Below are 23,020 nucleotides of genomic sequence, written 5' to 3' on the forward strand. Positions count from 1 at the left end.
GAACTCACAGACCGCGAGATCGTGACCTGGCTGAAGTCGGACGCTTAACCGACTGCGCCACCCAGGCGCCCCTCAACCTGAAAGTATTTTAAATAGGTGAATTAAGCACACTTACATTTTATTCTATTACAAATATGATGGGTCTTAGTTCTGTCATGTTATATTTTATATGGGCAGAGCTGCGTAGTTGTGACAGCTGTCTTCTGTCTCACAAAGCCTAAAATACTTGACATCTGATCCTTTGGGGAAAATATTTGCTATTCTTTGATGTAAATCATAATACTGATTACAAATAATGTTCTATTTACCAATTATTATTGCTCTTTGTTGTTGTTGTCCTTGTTGTACCTCTTATCGCTTAGGCTAGCATCTCCAGGGGAATGTAGAATACTTCTTTCTTGCTTATTTAAGAACTGTAATGGGAATGTTTTTAACCCTTTGTTCTTCTCTATGCAGGTTGCTGTAGGTTTTTGGCAGATAATTTCAATCAAGTTAGAGAAGTTGCCATTGTACTCCTTAATTGTTAAGAGATAAGAACAGAAGAGTTGCTAAATTTCATGAGATTTTTTCTTTTGCATCTATTAATATGACCACATATATTCTTTTGTTTTTTAATATGCCAATATGATAAGTTTACTGATAAGTTCTAATAATAAATTAACCTTTCCATTTTGAGATAAATCCTACTTGGTCATGAGGTGGTATATTTTTTTATTACTACATCCTAAATCTTATTGTTAATTTCTCATAGAGGGTTCTTTTACTCACATTTGTAAAAGACATTGACCTACAGTTTAATTTTCATGTGTATTCATCATCTTGTTTAGGTTAGTTATGGAATCAGATGAAATGAATAATGTTCAATGGTTTTCATTTTCTGGAATAAACTGTAGGAAGTTTCTTCTCTTTGGGGGATATACGACTATTTTGTCAGTTTCCTCTATAATCTTTTTCTCTATTTAAATTTATATTCCTTCTTGAGACAATATTGGTAACTATCATTGCCTTAAAATTGCCTATTTTAGATTTTCAAATTTGATAAAAACTCCAGTTTTCAATCTTCTCATTCCTAATGTTATGGAATTCATCTCTATTTTTTTCTTAGTTAGATCTGCTAGGCTCATCTTTAAAAAAAAAAAAAACTGTTGGTACTGTTGATAAAGTATATTGTATACTGTTTATATTTTATTAAGTTTTAGTTTAACGGAGTCATTTCTTATGTCATTGGGTTTGTTGTTGCTTAATTAGGATTTTTGGAAACAAAGCCCATTTAAAAAATTTTTTAATTCTTTGTTTCATTTTTATACTTCCAAGAGAAAAAAATCCTTTAATTACATCTTGGGCTATATCCCACAATTTTTTAATATACCATAGTGCTGTCACTTCCATTTACCTTTATAGAGTAATTTATGTTTATATTTCCTCATAAACCTAAATGTTTCATTTATTTCTAATTCTGTAAGGCTTTTTCTTTCCTTTACCTTGCATTTGTCCCCCCCGCCCATGTCTTCTTTTGTGAAGCTGATTTCTAATTTTACTGAGCTATGATCAATTAATTTGAAGTGGGCATATTACACTTTGACTCAATTTGTGGGTAGTTTTTGTGACTGTCCTATATATTTTGCAAAAGAATGTTCATTGTTTTCTGTTTAATAAAACATACATGCTGTGAAATATCTGTTCAGTTAGCTGTCATTTTCTAAGGGAAATATGCTAAAATTTTCATCTGAGATTGTGACTTTATCAAGTATTTTTGTCAAGTATTTCTAGAAGCTTTGCTTTATGTATTTCAAAGCCATGTTGTTAGATGTATTGAGTTTCATGAATTTTATAGCTTCCTATTTTATCTTCTGAGTTACATAAAATATCCCTCTTCATCATTTCAGTAATCATCTTGAGCCTTATTTTCTCTGATATTAACATTGTTATTACTGGGTTTCATATTTAGCATGCATCTAGTTTTGTTTTGTTTTTCCCAAATTCCTTCATTTTTTAAAGCTTCCTATGTCATTTATTATATTTATTTCTTTAAAAAGCATTTTATTTTATATTTCATTTTTTTACCAAATCTGGGAGTGCTCTTTTAATTTAGTTCATCCTCATTTATTATGACTAGTACATTTGTACCAACTCTTGCCATCTTACTTTACTCATCAAGTTGCCCAGCCTTACTGCTCTGGTTTGAAGATAGCTCAGCCGAGTGATGCTTGCCAAGGATGGGGACAGGCATACATGATGTGGGAAACAAAGGCAGAAAGAAATGTAGATAAAATTAAATTTTCTTATAACCTGCAGTCCATTGACAAATACAGTAAAACCTTGGTTTGCAAGCATAATTTGTTCTGGAAACAAGTGTGTAATCCAAAACACTTGTAATCCAAGTTTGTAATCCAAAGCTAATTTCAAGAACCACTGGCTCAGTTGTGAGCATGTGAAGTTCAGTGTCACATACTATTCATATTGCAAGACATCGCAATAATAAATTGCAGAACAAGTTACTCAAAATCTAAGGTTTTACTGTACTTGAGGTGGGCAGAGTTTAACATTCCTCCCCAACTGTCTTAATGCTTTGCTAGAGGAAAAACCTTAGCTTGACAATAGGGAGGCCTCAGGGATCCTGTGAGTCTTCTTTAGCATATGAAAGCCTTTTGGAAACTTCCCCTTGCCTTTACCTCCCCCAACTCCCAAGTACATTATCAGTCACTCCTCATAATCCCAGTGCAGCTCTTACTGCCCACAGATCCTGTCCCCATGCTTTAATAAAGCTACCTTTTTGCATCAAAGATGTCTCAAGAATTTTTTCTTGGCTGTGGGCTACAAACCCCAACACTTCAAGCCACATCATACAGATAGGGTGACCCATGTGACCATTCACTGTGGAGGTCTGACTTGTTGGCTGCTATGAAGCCCCCAGGAGTTCCCTGTGCCTGGCAAAGTTCTGAAGCTGGGCCTACATTTTTAAAATCTCTTACATTGATTTTGAGCTGTGATGAATCTCTTCAATCCTATCCTTTTATCTATCTTGCAGAGAATCTACATAGGTTCTGATCTTCGTTTCCAGTTAATCATTGGTTTTGGTTTTTACTTTCCCCTATAGAAAGTAGAATCATCATTTCTATCATTTCAGTTAATGCCATAAAATGACTTTCTGCCTAAGGAACAGTAAATGGCCTCTAAGATGCTATAAGTTCTGGCTTCTCATATTGTTCTTACTTCATCTATGCTTCCTTGACCACGTTCCTCCCCTGCTAGATTACTTACTCCAACCACACTGATCTCCTAGCTCCCCTTCACGTATTTCAGGCATGCTTCTACCTCAGAGCCTGTTCCATGCTCCTTCCTCAGCTTACGTCACTTTTCTCTCAGATATTCTCAGGTTTCCATCCCTCACTTCCTTCAAGTTATGACTCCAATGCCATTTTCTCAGTGGTGACTTCTCTGGCTATCAAATCTCAAATTACCAACATATTACTCCTTCATCTCTTTCTCCTGCTTTTCTTTTCATCTTAGTATTTTTGATACTCTATGTTGCTTTTATATTTTATCTTAATTATCCATCCTTTCTCTCACTAGAATATAAGCTCTTTGAAGACAAAGAGTTTTGTCTGCTTTATTCATCGCTCTTTCCCTAATGCTCAGAGTGCTGTGGCTTGAAGTGTTGGGGTTTGGAGCCTATGGCCAAGAAAGAATTCTTGAGACATCTTTGGTGCAAAAAGGTGGTTTTATTAAAGTGTAGGTATCATAGGAAAAGATAGGATAAAATAAGCATATAGGGAAAGATTAGGACCTGAGATCCCCACCCAGGGAAAAAACACATATTTTGGAATAATGCTGGGAGTGCCTGACCAAGGCAAACCCCCTCAGGTGTAAGGTTCCTCTTTTTATTATCATTATTTTTTGATGCTTATTTATTTTTGACACACACACACACACACACACACACACACACACACACACACATATACAGAGCATGAGTGGGGGAGGGGCAGAAAGGGAGACACAGAATCGGAAATAGGCTCCAGGCTCTGAGCTGTCAGCACAGAGCCTGACTGGGGCTCGAATGCACGGACCTGAGATCATGACCCGAGCTGAAGTCAGACGCTTAACCGACTGAGCCACCCAGGCACCCCAGTTCCTCTTAAGAATGTAGGAGACCCTACCGACTCCCTCTCAGGTTTTCCTCAGGAATTTGACAAAAGACCAAACTAAAAATAAGTAGTAGATCACAAAACGTATGACCCACAAGGAATGATAGGACCATAGTCTGACTCCTCCTCACACAATGGAATGGAGTCAATCAGGAGTGGAGTCAATCAGGAATTGACAACCCAACACCTAGAGTTATGAAGCCAATAAGGGTAGAACCTGAGAAGGAACAAGGGGGAACGGAAGGGGTGGGCTGACCAAAACAAGGACCCTTGCCTACAGTCACAGGCATTCACTTTCAAATGCCCTCCTCTGTAAAAGAGAGATTTCATACTATTCTTCCCATCTGATCTTATACTCTAATAAACTTTTGCTTGCTGCTCATTTTGTGTCCACCTCTTCATTCTTCAAAGCAGTGAGATAAGAACCCTGGGTATTGAGATAAAATATCCTGCAACACTGGGACAGGATCCATGGGCAGAAAGAGCTACACTGGAGTTGTGGCAGATGACTGATTATACATCTTCAGGTTGGGAGGGGCCCAGGAATAGTGTAAGTCTGTAAGGAATTGTTGAAGCAAGGTTTCCAGGACCTCAAGGGGCTAGCAGCTGTTAGGAAAAGGTCATTTATTACTGTTCAGTAAAACCTCAGTCATGAGATCCTTCAGATTTATATCAGTGGGTCATAAGCTTGGACTATGATTGCCAACCTATATCTTGGGGTGAGGGAGCATTGGGGTAGAGATAAAGGACGTTTCCAAAGGAATTTTTAAATGTTTAAAGTAGTCTTACAGGATCCTGGGGCGTCAGGGTAATGTTAAGCTAATATTGCCTTTTGCCCTTAGCAAAGAGTCATCATCAAGGGAGTAGAGTTCCTGGAGGAATGTCACTCTGCCTGTTTCAAGGACTTGTCAATGGGCTGTAAGCAGTAAGGAAATTCAGTTTTTCATTTACCCTTGTTTTCCACATCAAGAATACTGCTTGGTACACAGTATGTGTTCAGTAAATAGCCCATGAGTTAATAAATATCTAGGGATTCAGAAGAAGAAAAGGAGGCTGGAGAACATGTTCTTTGTGCTGTCTGTGTTCTCATTGTGCCTTACACTCTTGCACATATGCCACCATTTACTGCTCTGCCTAACCTGTTCTCCAGGGCACCTTGGCCTTTGTACATACGAAGTTCCGGAAAGTGTCCAAAGGAGCAGATGAAGAAAGAGAAATAATACATAAGAAGGAATGCTCTCTTGAGAAGACAGTTTGTGGGGAGGATGGTTATATGGGTTACCTTAATCAAAAACAAACAAAGGGACTGCATCTTATCCTTTTTGACTATTCTTGATTTTGGAGAAACTGATGAAATAGAGCAAGATAAATAAAGGAATAAAGAGCTAATCCACAGGAGAGAAGACTGTTTTTATTGCTCTTACACAGATGTCTGTCCTTACAACACAAAAAAAGTTTTTTTCTTTGGGGGAGGGTGGGAATAAGACTAAGGGAGATACAATTTAAATTGGAATCTCTAGGCAGTCTGTGTTTAGGAATTAGCATTGCATTATTTTCCTGGCTCCCCGCCCCCTCTTGTCTTTTAGTTGAGGAACAGTTGCCCTGGAATAGCACATAGAGTTTGCATTAGCATCCCTGAGGATAGAACTTTGACCCCACAGACTAAGGAAGCTACAAATGGAAAATTCCAAGTTGCTGTACTCTTTTATTTTCATGCTAATGCTTCTGCAGAGAGTATTTAAAGAAACAGATGCACAAGAATAATAAAGAGTTGAGGACTAAGAACGCCTCTGACAACAGTGGAGTGTTTTTCCAGCATGTTCTTATATCTGTCTGTGCTTGTACAAATCCAGAGGGCTCAAGGTGAAACCCTGTTTTTACTTTATGATAAAGCCAGACTAGCATAGATATGGAAAACCCTGGGTCTGGGTTTCAAATCCTGATTGGATTTGAAAGCTGTATGTTTCATTTTACTTCCTTCAGGCTACACTATTCAATTCCCAAAGACAGATGAGCATATTCTTCAGTAAAAGCCTTTGGGGAATGGTGATTTTCCAATCTCCCTTGCCAATTGTCACTCTAGTTCAACAATACTCATCCTTTCCTCAAATCCAGCCTGGATGGTACCCGCTGTAAGTTCAGTCCCCCTGGCTATTTCCATTGTATTCCCTACAAGAAGAAAAACTTCATCTTTTCCTTAGAATAACTTCATCCTGGGTATAAATCCTCAAGGAGAAGACATATCAGAGCACTACACTCTGCAAAGCCAGATAGTTTCAACATTTTTCTCTTAATATGCAAACAGACATATTTTACTTTAGGACAGACATGTTTCACAGAGGAGAAGCTCCTTAGAAAGGTAAAATCATCATATCTAACCCTGCTTTAAGATTATTTCTCTCACACACCCCTCAGCTGGACTATGGCCAGAAATTAAACAAGAACTCTACTTGGTCTCTTCCCAAATTCTCTTTCACACCCTGAAACCACCCAGGGAGACTTCCTCCAGGTGCATCATCTATACAGATGGTTTCCTTCCAGGGGTGGCTTTAGAATTTTTTATATTCAAAGTCCACAGGAGCAATAATTAGGTGGGAATGGGTGAATGGAGACAGAGAGGATGGAGGGTCTGTTTTGAAACTGCATTTCTCTGTCAAGTACACATTTCTCTTTCTTGGTTTGTAGGTTTATAAGAGGTGATTAGAAGAAAGCACTCTCAGCCAGTTGGAAGTAGGGAGTGGGCAGAGTCAAGCCTTTTCTATATGCCAGAGTAGAAAGAACTTAGAAATCACTCCCAAGTGATGCGATAAACCCAGCTTTCTCCTTTCACCCAAGGCTACATCCCAACCCTCTGCTCTTCTCTCATGTTCCCTCCTGTGTACTCTTGTAGCTTGACCTCCGTTCTCTGTGTGCAGAGCCTCATTTCTACAGTTAGACTACAGGATTCCTGAAGGCAGAGCCCGCGGCTTCTTGTGCATCTCCCACAACTCCCAGTGCAGGGTTCCTCCCAAAAGAAAAAAAAAGTGGTTGGCCGACTGATTGAAGAAACAGAAACAGGCCTCTGCAGTGACCTGAAGCATATGGAATTCTGATTAAGGGAAGTGAAAAGTCAAAAAGCCCAATATTGCACTCTTTATAAAGTATACGTATCCCAACAAATCCGAGGTTATTGGAAAAGTAACAGCCTTCTCCCCTGACCAGCCCCAACCAAAAATTTCATTAGAATGGATAAAGAAGCAGAGCAGTAAATATTAATGGGTAGGAGGGGGAAGCTGGAGGACAGCAGGCTGAACTGAGCAGGTGTTCACCTCACTCAATTTCAATCCGTTTGCAGCCAACAACGTCATTGTTTGGCCTTCTTGAGCTCACCGACAGGCCATTTTTCATGATTTTACCATTTCTGGCCAAATGCAAACTTTTTAATTAAATGTACCACATGATTCCAGATGTTTGTTTATTTGTTCCAAAAAGGTTGTAAAATCTCTACATGAGGAAAAACCTGGGGCAGGGGTAAAGTTTTCTACAAGATATAGGGAAACAAATGAATTAGAACCGGGATGGGGAGGTGAATGCTGGGCAGAGCTCTCAGCAGAACAATCTAGACCAAAACCATTGGCTTCAAATAGTTCTCCTTCCAGAAACCCAAGATTTTGGAATAAACATGCTGGGCACTTATTAGTTTTTGTTTTTTTTTTTTTTTTTTTTTTTAAAGAATGTAGCTTATCTGGAGCCAAAGATCAGAATGAGAACAAATTTTTGTGGCTGCTTTGCCTGCTTATTGTATGTTTGTTCCTGTTGCTATGAGCTCCACTACATTAATTCTGGCAGACTCCCATTTAACAGGCTAGATTATAGCTTATGCATGAGTGGTAGGGAAGCATTCTGCAAGGTGAGAAGAAAGAAGGGGGATACCAGCAGAGACCACTGCTTCCCATACACCCTGCCAGCGTCCTCACAGTCTTCTGTTCTCTTGTACTCTCTGTCTCTAAACATAATCAGTCATTAAGTCAGTCTATTGCATTTGCTACAGAATGTTTCTCATATCCCTACCCTTCTCTGTTCCTCCAACCAGCCAGCCACTCCAGGGTCTTCAGCATCAATGCTAGATTATTTCAAAATTATCCTGATACTGGGCTCTAAATTTTCGTTTCAAAAGCCAACATCAGAAATACTTTGAATAATGTGGGGAGGAAAGGCACCAACTGTACATTTTCTCTGATGTCTGAGCCAGAGATACCCTATGACCAAACCATCAGCAACCTTAAACAACAATTCCATGGTGGTCAGAAGGTTACCGTAACATTGCCGTCTCCCTGCTCCACTGGAAGTGCCCTGGCCCCAGCTGTCTTCCCCATCTGTTACCAAGTTGTTTCCTAAATTGCCTTTGCTAGAAACCTGCTCTTTGGAAGCAGCAGTCTGCAGTCACATAGCCTGGTATCAAGAAATCCAAAGTTTCCAAAACTTTGACGCCATCCCACAGTGGCCTCCTCAATTCCAGACTTTTCTTTCCAACTCCCTCCTCACACCGTTTGCAGATTAATAATCCAAAAGAACAGCTTCAAATCAAATCTAGATGCTTTTGCCTATTCAAGACCTGCCATAATCCATCCTACAAACCTAACTTCATTTCTGACTTTTTCAAAGCCAGACCCCTTCCTCTAGTCAGTTCTATCTGTTCTTACATTTGTGCTTCTTCTTTACCCATATCCCTTTTTTTTTTTCTTTCTTTCTGGAATACCTTTCTTCTGCCTTCCATCTACTCATGCCGTACTTGCCTTTCAAAGCTCAAGGCCAACTCTGCCAAACAGCCATGCCTGACTATTCTAACATTTATTGATTCCCAACTTTTCTAAACATTTACAACATTTAAGGTTTTACCACGTAAAGAAACTTTTACTTATATAATATATAATATCTAGCTTGATTGGCATTGCTTCACTTTGGTATGTCCTCAATCAAACCATAAATTCTTAGCAGACAGATACCATGCTCTCTATCCTTCAGTTTTTCCACAAATGCTAACATATGCTTTGTACACAGAGAATACTAAGTAAAGACACTGGATGATGGAAAAACTCCTTACGTGAAGGTGGTGAGAGCAGCATCTGTCATTGCATAAGTCATATTTGACCATGTCTCAATTCTTCACTTGTAGTGAAAGGGATTAGAAATAGCCCATGACTCTAAAACTTCAAGACATTTAGAATCTTCAATCATGTCAATCCAAGACTCTCCATTTTTAAGGCAGAGGGACATATTTTCACCATAATTTTTAAAAAATGTTTATTTATTTATCGAGGGGGGGGGCAGGAGAGGGATAGGGGAGGGTCAGAGAGAGAGAGAATGAATCCCAAGCAGGTTCTGTGCTGGCAGCAGAGAGCACAGAGACTGACATGGGACTCAAACTCACAAACCCTGGGATCATGACCTGAGCCTAAATCAAGAGTCAAACACTTAACCAAATAAACCACCCAGGTGCCCCTTCACCACCATTTTTTATTTGGACTGGTTTTTTAGGGGAAGGGTTATCTCTTATCCTGCAGAAGTAAAGTTTGTTCCTGTTGGGAATACAAGGCATGATTCCATTTTTGCCTCCTTACTTTGCTGCTGGAACAGAAGAGCCAAATTCGTAGCCCCTCTGTGTCTATGAGTGCACAACAATTCTGCCCAAAGAGTAGAAATAAAGCAATCATGGAGACTGCAAATGAAAAATCATCCTTTGAGAAAAAAGATAGGTAATGGACCCCTATGGATTTCAAATGCTTAAAGGAGGTTGCTTAAAGTTCCTGGCTGAAGTCCATGCCAGTCTTGGTAATAGCCGAACGGATTCATCCATCTTCAGATTCCACTTGGCTTGCTCTTCCATCACTGCCACCTTCCCAGACAGTGAGCACACACATGCACATCTATCTATATATATGCGGAAGTTTTAATCTACACTACCCTCCATTCCAATCCACCCAGCCCTGCTCAGTACAGAGTGAAGTTATTGACCCTGCAAAGCAGCAGAGAGATGAATTTGATGACCCAGACTAGAGTTTTTAAACCATTTCAGCAAGGTCTAGAATCAAAGGAAAGTACAATTTATTCAGCACTTAGTAAAGTCCTTTTACTTTGGAACAGAGCGCACACACTGAAAATAGACTCCCACTGCCACGCAGATAAAATAAACCTGTCAACCACCACTGTCAAATCACTAGTCACCTCGATTAAATAAAGGAAACTTTAGCATCTCTCAGCATCTGAGAATTCCACCAAGATTATAAGCCCATAAAAGCATTATGAAGGAAAGAAAACTAAAGTAATGGGTTCTGTTGAAATGTCATCAGAGGAAGCATTTTACATAATTAGAAAATGCTAATAATAGCTCTGCACAAGGAACCAACACACTCTTCCCCTCACAGCCAGGGCAAAGCCATGGCATGGAGTCTGAAAGAAGAGAGCCGAGGCCATGCACTTATGTAGCAGGACCCACAGAATAAACATGTTCCTGTCATCAAGGAGGCCATCCTTGCCAGTTGCTAAAGTTATTTTCTTTTTCTTTTTTCTTCTTGCTTGCTCCCTCCCATTCTCTCTCTCTCTCTCTTTCACAGTTTTCAATACACTTTCCATGGAGAAGAGCTGGATCTGCCATGCTTCTGTGAATCTTCAATGACTCGGTGATGTTTTTTAAGAAACTATCCAATAGTTAGCTCCCTTGAAAAACTAATCAAAATATTTAGGAAGACAGAAAGCAATAAGTAAGCAGGCTGCTTTAGTCATAGGGTCTGATCTCAGGTGGGTCCTACCTGGCAAAGTCACCATAACCATCAGATTGCTTATTTCATCTTTTTAAATGGTCAATGAGGACCAACAAGCAATAGGCAAAAAGGTACCTTAATGCTGACCTATTAAGATAACCTAAATAAATGTATTTATTTTCATTTAGTCTGTGCTCTTATTCTGTGTAGATTTTGTTTATAACAATCAAACCTACTTAGGTTTCATGTCCCCTGTAGGATGACATAGCAAGATGGGAGGACCATAAAAAACAAACAAACAAACAAACAAACAAACAAACAAAAAAAAGGGAAAAAAATTTAAAAATTGTCTGAAAGAGACAGATTACCTCCAAATCCTCTAAGCCTAAAACAAATTGTAATGAGCAGTTTGGTTATCAAGCAGCCCCATCTTGAACCCTCCCGAAAGTATTCTGCTCACTGGCATGCAGGTTTTCTGGCCAACATCTCCCCATCCCAAACATCTTTGTCTACATTGCCACATCTTCACACACATCCATTCATTTTCTTCTTATTCATTTCATTTTGACTTATTTAAATAGTTGAAGCAAAACACTCTATTTATGGCTTCTGGGAAAACATATTTTATGATATCTCATGCTAAAACTGTTAAGAAAATAAAAAAAATGCCTGCTGTTTTTCTTTCTATCTTTTTCTTCTTATTTGGATGGCACACATTTTGCTGCTTCATGGAGATATACAGAAAAATCAATTCCTAAGCATAAAATGCAACTCACATTAAGGAGACTGCAAACGATAACTAATTATGATGAGTTGCTATGTAAATCATTCAATGGCAGTCCCAGCAATCAATTTCAAACACAAATAGACTAAGCCCCTGGCGGCAGAAGAGGATGAACACCTACCAAATGTGTCAGAGATAACGGCAAGATTGCCAAGGTTGGGTGGAAGTAGGTTGGCAACCATCTCCAAGCAAGTTTCCATAGATTTCCTCTTGGTTTCTTGCATTCTTTCTTTCATACACTTAAAGTCCAATGCTTAATACAACAAGGTAACTATGGCATATTTTCAAGACTGTATAAGCATCAGGGAAAAAATAATAATTCAGGGATGTTCACTGGACTTGCAATAACTTTGCAAAATGTGCATACAAATGCACTGTAATGGGGCCTTTGGTGTGATAGCTACTGGCCATGTCAGATTATGGGATACATGTGGGATTGTCTGTTCTAACCTGGCATCACCACCACCCTCTTCTAAGGTTTTCTCTGCAGCTCAGAGGAGGAACTAGAAACTGCATTTCTGAGACTTCCTTTGGTGCATGATTCTACATTAGACTGAGCCAAACAGAGACACTGGAGTATGACTTGGAAATCCAGAGAGAAAGAGGAACAGGGCAATGTCTGGGCAGTTCTAATGTTTGAAGCAGTGTCCAAGTGAACTTCTTTAGAGTCACTCCCACAGCGGCGCTGCACATAGAGAATGTCACTAGGAGGTTCCCAGGCATTCCTGACATGTGCAGAAACTTCAGCAAGCTCTCAAGGATCACCAGCCTCGGTGTGAGGCTGGGACACTGAGTGGGGTCTTCCCTGACTGGATAAGGCTCTCTCTCATTCCTCACATTAAAACATGATGTGAATCACACATGATGTGAATATATAGTGGGTCTTCTTTTTTCCTATCTGAATACAGACTGATGCCATAGCATTCTCCCCTTTGGTTTTTCAAACTTTCTCTGCTCTTGAATTTATAGACTTGTAATTTAAAAGAAGGGAGGGAAGGAAAGTAACACAATTCTTTTGACAAAAACAGGCAAGGATACTATAATACTTTGCTGCAGCCTTCGCAAAGGATTTGGAAATTCACCCCTGGCAGTGGCCATTTCCAGGCCATTTCTCTGCCTGTACTTTCTTCTTCCCTCCAGCACAATGCCACGGTCAGTCCTGTATTTGCTTCAGATGTCCTGTGTGAAGGACACATGTCAGGGGTGGCCTGGGAGTCAAGGACACAGAACTCTGAATATTTTTTTCCCTGCCTCTGTCAATGAGTGACTTAGTCTTCCCCAGCAGTTCTTGGCACCTTCCTCTGTTAAATGGGGATAATAATATTTACTCTTCCTACTTTATAGGGTTGTCTTGAGTATGATATGGTCTATTCACTAAACAGAAATGTTTTCCCCAAAAGACACAGTGGTCTATATAAATGCAAATTCCATTTCTAACAGCTACCAGATAAAGAGTGGCAATACCTGGCAGGCAGGTGTATGTCCTATGCACATATTTAAAGAAACATTTTTCTAACACTTCAACACTCCTCATAATGTGGATACCCAATAGAGGATATAGTAAGTAGACTGCCACTAGGTATCAACTGGGATCATTGACACAGCCGCGTGGTCCCTGTACTCTAAAGACATACTCAGACCTAGAGTAGAATTCTCAGAGAGATTCAGGCGCACCATTCTAAAACCACATGTATATCATGGCCTGCATCTCATTGCAAGTCCAGCCCCTTCTTTGAAGCTTCTGTTCTAGTAAAATAATTCTACTAGTTGCTTTAATTCATCCTATTTCCTTCCTACCATCAAAATACCAGACTTTGAAAACTATGACATAAAAACTATTATCTACTTGGAAGTTATACAATGTGGCTAAAATGCTGTCTGGCCATGAACCAATAGATGTAGACCCAACCATGGTGATCTGGGGTTGTGAAAGCAACCAAAGTTGAGGTCTGAGGTCCACAAGGCTGGCCTTTCCTTCCAGTATCACTCACTCCCAAAGAAAGATGGGTCTCTTTTCTCAGACACAATCAAGTTATCTCACAGAGGCATCTAAATTACTGACTTTCGCCTCTCATCATTTACTGAACAAATATTAACCTGAGCTTCTATTAAGCAGGAAGCCCTGTGCTAGGCTTTGCAGGCACAGTGGTGAGCAAAGAGACACAATCTCCATCAATGCCTCTAAGACCTTATAGCCTGTCCAGGAAGACAGTCCCTGAATAAAAGAGCACTGACCTAATATAAATGTGTGGGGTGGTATCAGAAGAGTCTTCCTTACAGCTGGGATATTTAAGCTGATACCTGTAGGATGAGCAGGAACCAGTGATGTGAAAGAGAAGAACAATTAGAATCTTTACTGCCCCTCAGGGAACTTTCATTTATGAAGAGTTCAAGATATACATACACTTCACCTCTATCACACAAAGAAGAATATAAACAATTGCACTAAGGAGAAAGAAGCAAATATTACAAGTACCTCAGGAAGAGGAAAAATCAATGTAAGAAACAATTTCTTATAAGAATCAAAAAGTACAGTGCATTATTATCCCTACAATGCATGGATTAGCTGTAAATTACAGATGCAAAATCCTTTGCATTTGAATCTACAGTCCTTAGGAAATGAATCTTGGGTTTATCAGACTCGACATTGGAAGTTACATAAAAGGACAAGCAAAGGGAAAATGGCATGTACAGAAAAATAGCAATTTGCACATGAACTACTGCCCACCAGTTTATGTAGTTGTTGGTGCGGAATGAAAAGAGATTGGGAACTGGATGAATCAAAAATTATTTGCAAATAGAACTTCCACTTAAGATTTTATAGACCAAGTTTCAGACATCATGGAGGATTTCACTTGGGAAAGAAATGATGTAATTTGCCTTCACAATGTGAAAGAGCCTCCCTGGATAAAGGTTTGTAAACTGTTTCCATAAAGGTATTAACAAATGACACTCAGATAGTTTGGTGGTTTATATGATCAGAAAAAAAAGAATAATTTCTTTAACTTAAATATAAAAAAGCAAAGTGGCATTAAGTAGTCTCATTCCGGGTGCTGAAAAATCAGGCTTTCCCCACTTGTTATCATAGGATTCACGCCAAGCTAAAACTATCAGTCTCATCTCTTCCCTACATGGATCAGTCCAAGAATAATTCAAACTTAATGAATTTCTCTGGTTCTCTTTTTACTGGTATCCACAAGACCACAGGCCCAAAGACCTGGCCACCATTTCATTATGTTCACTTTTTTCACTACCAGGTCCTTCGAACTAATCAAGCAACCGGCTCATTAAATGGATAAGGTATTCCTCAGTAAAACTGAGATATCTGTTGCTGGGTCCTTTAAATAACAACGTTCCCATAATGTCGGGCTCTGACGTCATCAAAGGGCATTTGTTTTAACTCTAAACACCTTGGGCATTTTTCCATATTCCAAATATTACTCAACATACCTTCACAACTTGTAGTCTTATATTCCATTTCTTTAAGGTTCAAATTTCTTGTTTTACTATTACAGTGAAATATGGTTCTGTTATTGGGGATTATCATTTATCTCATTATGTCCTTCTTTTGTGAAATCTCAATTTCATGGCTAGATCAACTTTTACAAGTGGACTTGGGGGCTCTGAGACTTCAATTCCTATGCAGTGTACTCAATGATCTATACAGTAAAAATACCTTTATTTAAATATAAGAAACCAATAAATAAATCCATGAGGATATAATGCTAGAGTTAATTGGTTATTCTGTCTAGATATGGTATTGTTATTCACCTAGAGGAACTCTCCACCTGCCCCCCACCAAAAAAAAAAAAAAAACCAAAACAAAACAAAAAACACCAGTCTCTAAAGGAATATGTTCAAGACTTCCATAAGGACATTCAGTGAGGGAGCTCTCTTCGCGGTACTCCAAATACAGCATGTGGGTAGCTGTTTGTTCTACCTGCATTTGAACAAAGTTGATTTCCACAAAACTGACACCTAATGAACAGAATTCTAATTGAACCAAAATATATGCAAATGTAGAAAAGTCCTACTGTGCCCAGACAACAAATAGGCAACAAAGGTCCAAATCACAGACACCTGGAATCCTGCAATACACTCTTGATCATTGCCTGCAGAGTAGAAGTGTGCCATTTGCCCAGAGCCCACATGTCTTTTCAAGTGCCAGCTTCCCCACTTTCTGGGCATCTCTACAGCCTTTGTTCATGCCCATCCATCCTGCAAAGAAGGTGGGAGCTGGAACAGTCCTTATTCAGTGTTCCCTGAATGTATGAGGGGAGTTTCCCGCTTGGGGAAATGTTGTTCAAAGTATGGAATGCCCTCAATAAAAGCTTGTTCTTACTTAGATTGGAAGGCAGATTCACAATTAAGAAACATGCCTGTAGTCATAACCAGGATAAAAGGGGTAAAACAGTTATACCACATGGCCTCGTGTCCTCCCAGTTCCAACAAAGGTGATCATAGAGTCCTTGGCCTAAGCAGACAGCAAAGGGATGAGGCATTTTTAAATTATATTCCATGTAGACTCTAGAAATGGTAGTAAGAATTCAAGTCATCGGGAACACTGGGTAAGCCAAATTAATGTTTTTGAGGATCAGATAATTTAAGAAAAGCTGTGCATTGATCCTGGGCAATGTTGTTAGGCAAATTGGAATTCCTTTTAGTTGTAACATAGAGTTCATTCATTTTAAAATTACAGATTTCAACTATTCTCTCCAAACAATGATACTTTTACAAACATTAGTGAGTTTCTCAATTCTCTCCAACACTTTTGCTGCAGGTAATGATCTACTTAGTAATTTTTAAGTACTATAATCTCTTTACTTAAAGAAAAAAAAATCAAATCACAAAATTATATTATAGCATGGATTTATTTGCCTTCCCAGTAGACCGCCACTAAATTCTATTTAATAGGAGTTAAAATCACTAGGTTTGACAGGTATGGTTTTCTCATCAAGACCTTGAAAAGCACTGTGTTCCTTCTAAAGTGCGGAGGCAGCAATAATGAGCCCAGAGCTCTGCACAGCCAAGTGTCCCTCCCTGTAACTACTAAGAGCAATAAAAAGCTGAGTTCCTACCTCGGTGATTGGTGAGATCCCTGGAAGCAGAAGGCAGGGGTGTATAGGGGTGCTCTGGAGGGGCCTCGACACAGTCACTGGAAGCCTGCGTAATAAAAGAACATGTCAACATGAAGTAACACCAACCACTAAATACCTTCATTTACCAAACATGTCTTCTAGGGATGTGGGTCTGGAGGAAGTATTATCAACCAAGACTCTTCTTAGGAAGCAAGAGTTGTCTGTGCTGAGATAATGTTCTGGTGAGTGCAGGGTAGCATAGGAAGCTTTGAAGAGTCTCACTAACAGGTGAAAGGGCTCTGTGACAAAGGGATGGTTTGTTTATTTTGTTGAACTGAAAGGTGAGAAGGAGGAAGGAGAGAAGGTAAAGGTCACAGGCCTTCTTCAGGTGCTTCCCACAGATTCAGTGTTCACTGTGAGTAGATTTCTATGGAAACCAGTGAAGATGCTGGGCTTTGCCCCAGGGTGGATGGGGAAAAACAGGGCCAGTTTACATGGGCCCAGTGGCATGGAGACACAGAAGCTCAGTAGCATGAACTGAAGGATATAAACCATTGTACACTGTGCATTTGGGGCTCTGGCTAAGTTTAACAACCACATTGAAAAACTCATCTGAAATTTGGTACATAATGGTCCCCAATAAAACTTTGCCATTCCAAAGCCTAAAAGAAAATGATATGAAATGTATCTGTGAAAATGGTTTTTTATTGTACACAAACAGCTCTTTAACCATCGAACTGTATATAGTGTGACCTGTATGGGTAAGAAGTGCTACCTTTCTTTCTCTGTAACTCTACAACTAAGGGGATGAAGCCAGGAAGAAAGGACTATGGCTGTGGAGTCAGGTGTCCCTCAGAACCCATGACTGTTCTGACACATTCAGTGTGGATACTTATAGCAAGAAGCATCACTATTGCAATTCTTACTGAGACTTCTGAATCAAATACTACTTTTTTTTTAATATCCAAAAAAGAACATCTGCTAGGATCAAAATCCTAAGCTTACAACCTTTCCAAGCTTCAAGAAAAAGTAAATTTCATTAATGCTACATTTTTCTTTCTGGAATAGGAAATATATTCTATGGGATATATTTGCCCTACTTGGAGCAGGCCTTTTCTCCAAAGAGATTATCTACATTATAGGAATCAAAACTAAGTAGGAGATTAGACCTACTTGCTAGAAAAACCCTTTAAACCCTGCTTCTGACATTTGAGATGTTTGATTAAGCGGCTTTCAGTGGAGACTTTACAGAAAGAGTTCTGAATGGAGCAAAATCAGAAGCTTTGTCCCTAAGGTAGAGACAGATTTCAGGTAGCACAACTTCACTCCAGCTCCAAGGGAAACATGTGGTGTTTAAAGCTTGGTGTGAGGGTACTGGGTCCAGAAAGATAAAAGTTCAGTCACCAAGAAAAATGTTTTAAAAAGTAGATAAGACTTGCTAGATACCATATCATTAGATACTTAGGATACTGCAGAAATTAGATTTTCAAATACTAAAGTCACCACATGTCCCTCCATTTGGCATTCAGGGTCTCTTGCAATCCCCACATGATAAATGAGACACAGTGACAGTGTTCTAAATATGGCACCTATTCAATGCTGGAGGCAGGATATATGGGGCAAAGTAATGGCAGCTGTCCTTCCACAGATCTACCATACTTCCTTAGTAAAAGGCCATAGGTTCTCTGTCAATGTTTCTGTTCCACCTCAATGCTATAAAGGCCCAAAATACCAATATGAATTTTAGGTTGCTATATTGTGATATTTCTTAGTGTGTTTAATCTCAATTTGGGCTGTTGACAATTTGATGACAGCTTTTCCTAAAATTACTGGAAGAAACTACCTTTCAGCAAATACCTCTGACTGGGCAAAACATTAGAGCTCTATAACCAAGAGTAAAATAGCTATTTACCTTTATTTCCAATTGTAGTCAAAGCAAAATTGGTGTGGCATGAGTTCTGTTTTACAGTCATCATTCTATGCCTAGCATTTAATTATTTTTCTTCTTGGTGTCCATTTATAAACTCAAGTCATGGAAAAGAATCCAGGAAAAGAACAATTTTGCGAACTGTTGGTGGAATATGTATGGCTGGATGTTTAAGGAAGCTACTACAAATTAAGATTCTAAATACCAGTTCTTTGACTTGGCTCTTATCGAAATGAAGTCCATGGGATTTTTTCAATAGTGATGTACACATTTGTTCTCTCGATATTATGGTTACAGGAACAATTAAGAAAAGAGTGATTATCATATGAAACAAGTGGACAAGACAATGTCCTAAACTTGCACATTACCTGCCCCCAAATAAAGAACTTTCCTTGAAACTGAAGCAACATACCCATAGTATATTGAGTATTAAATGACTGAAATGTAAGTGGAAAAAGTTAAGTAATGTTTTCTTTTACCTGGATTAAGAAGATATGCCTAAAATGGGAATAAAGGAAATTTGGGTAAATCTGAATCTTCAGAACCATAAATCTTCTCAAATCTTTGAGTTCTTGCCAAATTTCCTAACTACTTATGGCAGAAAGTTATACTCTTACATTTTATTTTTTAAGTCATTCCTACCCCAATACATTTGTAATAACTACAATAAAATATTAGCATCTGGAATACATATGTCCCTAAATAATTAAAAATCTAATAGAAAAATGGACAATGGAAATGTCAGGAAATTCAAAGAAGAGAAAACCTGAGTGGTTAATAAATGAAAGAGAAGAAGGTCAAATTCACTAGTCCGAAGAGCAATGCAAATTAAAACAAGATACAATTTTTCCACTCATCATATTGGCCAACTTTCAAGTCTTACAACAAGGGCAAAGGTGAATGAAGGGAAATGAACTTTTATCCTCTCGTCCCTTGCCAGTGGGAATAGACATTGGTTCAACTACTTTGGAGAGTAATTTAGCAATACCTAATAAAACTGAAATTTTTATTTAAAATGCATTTTATTTAAAATGTATGTACTATGGAAAATTTCACTCAGGTCTATAAAGTGGAACATAAAACAGTGTTTATTCCATGATTATTTAGAACACACCAAATTGGAAATAGTTCAAATGCCTGTCAATAAGGAAAATGGATAAATAAAATATTGTATATTTGTATGACAGAATAATATTTAGCATTTAAGAGCAATAAATCTGGTTTATGTATCTCTAGTTGAATAGGTCTAAAATTTTAACACAGAAAACATAAATAAATAAATAAATTTAACATAGAGTGAAAATACAAGTTGCAAAATGACAAATATGAAATATCTACATCTATCTATCTATATATATATCTTCATCTTCAACCTCATGTGTGTATGGAAACATCTAACAATTACACTAGTTAAACACTAACTTCATGAAAATGGCTGCCTCTGCCAGAATGCAGGGTAATAGGACTGGGGCTAATGGGATAGGGGAGGCTTCAAATATATATATACATATATATACACACATACACACACACACGTATATATGGTTTATTTATTTTACTTAAATAAAGACTTAGAAACAGATATGTCAATATATTAGAAAATACAAAGTCTATATGTTAGTTACATGTGTTCACTATTTCTCAACTTTTCTACATTTTTGAAATTTCTCAAACAAGAAAATCGAAAAAACAAATATTCCTATTTCCTCTCTGATCCATACAGCCCTATATTGATATGAACCCATAATGAGAGGAAATTCCTCTAACAGTTTCCCAGTACTTGCACAACACGGATAACATGAATTTAGGCGGTTTCTGGTTTGCCTTTTGTGACGAAATACCCCCATTTCTGTTTTTCTTAAGGCTTCTGAGTATGACAAAGGAATAGAAAAAGCTGATAAGTACTAGTGAATGTGTACCCCCCTTCATACTAAGGCTTGAAAGGCTCATGCCAGCCTAGTAAGTTCTTCTGCTTAAGATTTGTCAAAGCATACTGAAGGTTTCTGTCCTCTTTCCCTACTCACAAATGGATAGTTGCTGATACTTTTTTAAACTCACAGCAATAATGATAATAGTCACTAATATACTGCACTTTGCAATTTCCATGGTGCAGGAAGGAAGACAGAACTTTGGCAGCCTCGCTGGAAAAGAGTCAGTAGAAGTGCAGCGCACTCCATGAGAGACTTGCAGAGTGAGAATCTCACTCCGCGGTTGAAGAAAACAAATGTCTTCAGATGAGTATGTAAAATTCAAGTCCCTTCCCATTGGGTGCATTCCATGGAAACCTGCATTCCAGTGGATATTTCTGAACATCATGGATGCCCTGAAGGAATATGATACAGACCACAGGAGGAGTGATTTGGCAGGCTTCAAAACAAGAAGGGGGCAGCTACAAAGTTGTTTAATAGCCATAAATCTCCTACTATTTTTCACAAAATACCATCTAAGACCACATCTCCACAACTCATTCCCCATTACTCAGCTCAAGTGGAGCGCTTTGGCATGCTCACTCACCCTTAAATCATACACAGCATAAAGTGATCCCGGGTCTGGGAAATTTGTCAGCCTCCTTCAAGCAAAAGCAATCTTCGCTTTTCATCACAATTCATTCCCTGAAACTGTGGTATAAAGCTGACTCTTCTAAAAACATTTATTTTCTTTCATAAGAAAAAGCATCACTCATTTAGTTATCAAGTATTTAATAACCACCTACTATATGCCAAGGCCTCTGCTGCGAATACCAAGAAAAATAAAATGAGGACTTGGGTTGCATTCCTGACTCATCAAAAAAAATGATAACCATGATTAATACTAGTTATTAAGAGTCACCAACTGGTAGCATGACCCCCAAACTCTGCACTGTCGCAGAAATTTATCCCTGACCTCTATTAGAACACATGACCACATGGAAGAGTAATTATGTCCCTGCTTGTTTCTTACTCATACTAAGAGAAAGCTTTCAAGATTAACTATATTAGCTTTCTAAGATTAACTATACTATTAACCCTTGTACCCAACATGCTGCCAGAAATATAGAAAATAGTTAATGCATTGTGATTGAATGAATCAAACATTTTAATGTCAAAGATAAAACTAGCTATACAATGATTGCAATTGGACACAACAAAAGTCTGAGCTAGGTTGCCAGAATCAGAGATAAAAACTTGCCATCACCTAAAAGATTAAATTAGAAGCCAAAGAACGAGCCAGAACGGGGAGACTTCTGACCTGCTCCAAGGTAAATGCACCATGCCTTTCAGTGTGAAGCAAGATAGAAAGCCTTCATGACAGATGCATCGTGTTGGGAATGACAGACAGGCTTAGGAGTAGAAAAGGCCATATATTGTCAGAGTGAGAAGTCATGAAACTAGGAGGGAATAAAAAACGGTAAGGTACAGGATGAGGTTGAGTCAATAACCAAGAGACCAAGAAATGTCCCAAAGGGCAAAGAGCAGATTCTGGGCAAGAGCACAGCATTCAGCTGATTGAAGGGGCTGAAGGCTAGTTCAGGCTATAAGTCAGTCATATAAATCAGTCATAGAAGGGATAGGTGCCAAAGACCTCCCTGAAGTAAGGAAGCCCCTTGAAGGCAACATCCTGGAGCTTCCCATTGTTTCTATCTGATATAAAGGGGTCCACTTATGCCAGTTACTAAAATGGCATCAGATCCAGAGTTGTAGTTTAGAAATATTTATGGAAGGAGAGAGGAGGGAGGGAAGGGGGAAAAAAAAAAAAAGAACCAGGAACAGAAAAAAGGAAGGAAGGAAGGGAGATAGGAAGGAAGGGAGGGGAAGGAAGGGAGGGGGGGAAGGGGTGAAGCCTTCTCCGAGGAAGTATCGGTTCTTCGTCCTCCCTCCGTCCGTCCATGCCCCCGCTCCCTCCTCCCTCCTTCCCCCTGAAGGAAGGAGGGATACGGACCGACGATGTTAGGGCATTTTGTGGACTGTTTAATAAATAATAAAATCACAGAATGTAGGAGATGTAAAAGACTTTACAAATCATCCAGAGCAGTAGCTTCCAAAATATTTTTAGCAGCCACTTACATCGCAAAAGGAAAAATAAAAACTAAATATTGGGCATTATGGAAATAGTGATGATTTCTTATGGCAACCAAATAACACTATAATATAAAAAAGGGAGAAACATGCCAAGATTTTTATGATATAATATTAAGCAAACACAGTAAATATTAAAATAGTATATACACTGTGATTTTTAACGATATAAAATTAACAAGAGGTAAAAGCTAATAGGCAAAGATTAAAAGATTTTTGTTAATGTGATTTAAAGTGATTTGATTTTTCAACTTATTTAATTGTGTCATTGCTTCTTGCAATTTAAAA

General features: G+C 38.6%; 1 protein-coding gene across 1 annotated transcript in view; it reads right to left on the reverse strand.

Annotated features, from left to right (window-relative positions):
* LRMDA (leucine rich melanocyte differentiation associated) overlaps positions 1-23,020 on the reverse strand; it is a 1,027,441-nt gene that overhangs the window by 183,413 nt on the left and 821,008 nt on the right. The window contains exon 6 of the mRNA XM_030334023.1: positions 16,751-16,835. Within this exon, the coding sequence (XP_030189883.1) occupies positions 16,751-16,835 (85 nt within the window). The remainder of the gene's footprint in view (positions 1-16,750; positions 16,836-23,020) is intronic.

This window comes from Lynx canadensis, chromosome D2 (assembly GCF_007474595.2).
Source record: "Lynx canadensis isolate LIC74 chromosome D2, mLynCan4.pri.v2, whole genome shotgun sequence".
In the NCBI taxonomy this organism is placed as follows: Eukaryota; Metazoa; Chordata; class Mammalia; order Carnivora; family Felidae; genus Lynx; species Lynx canadensis.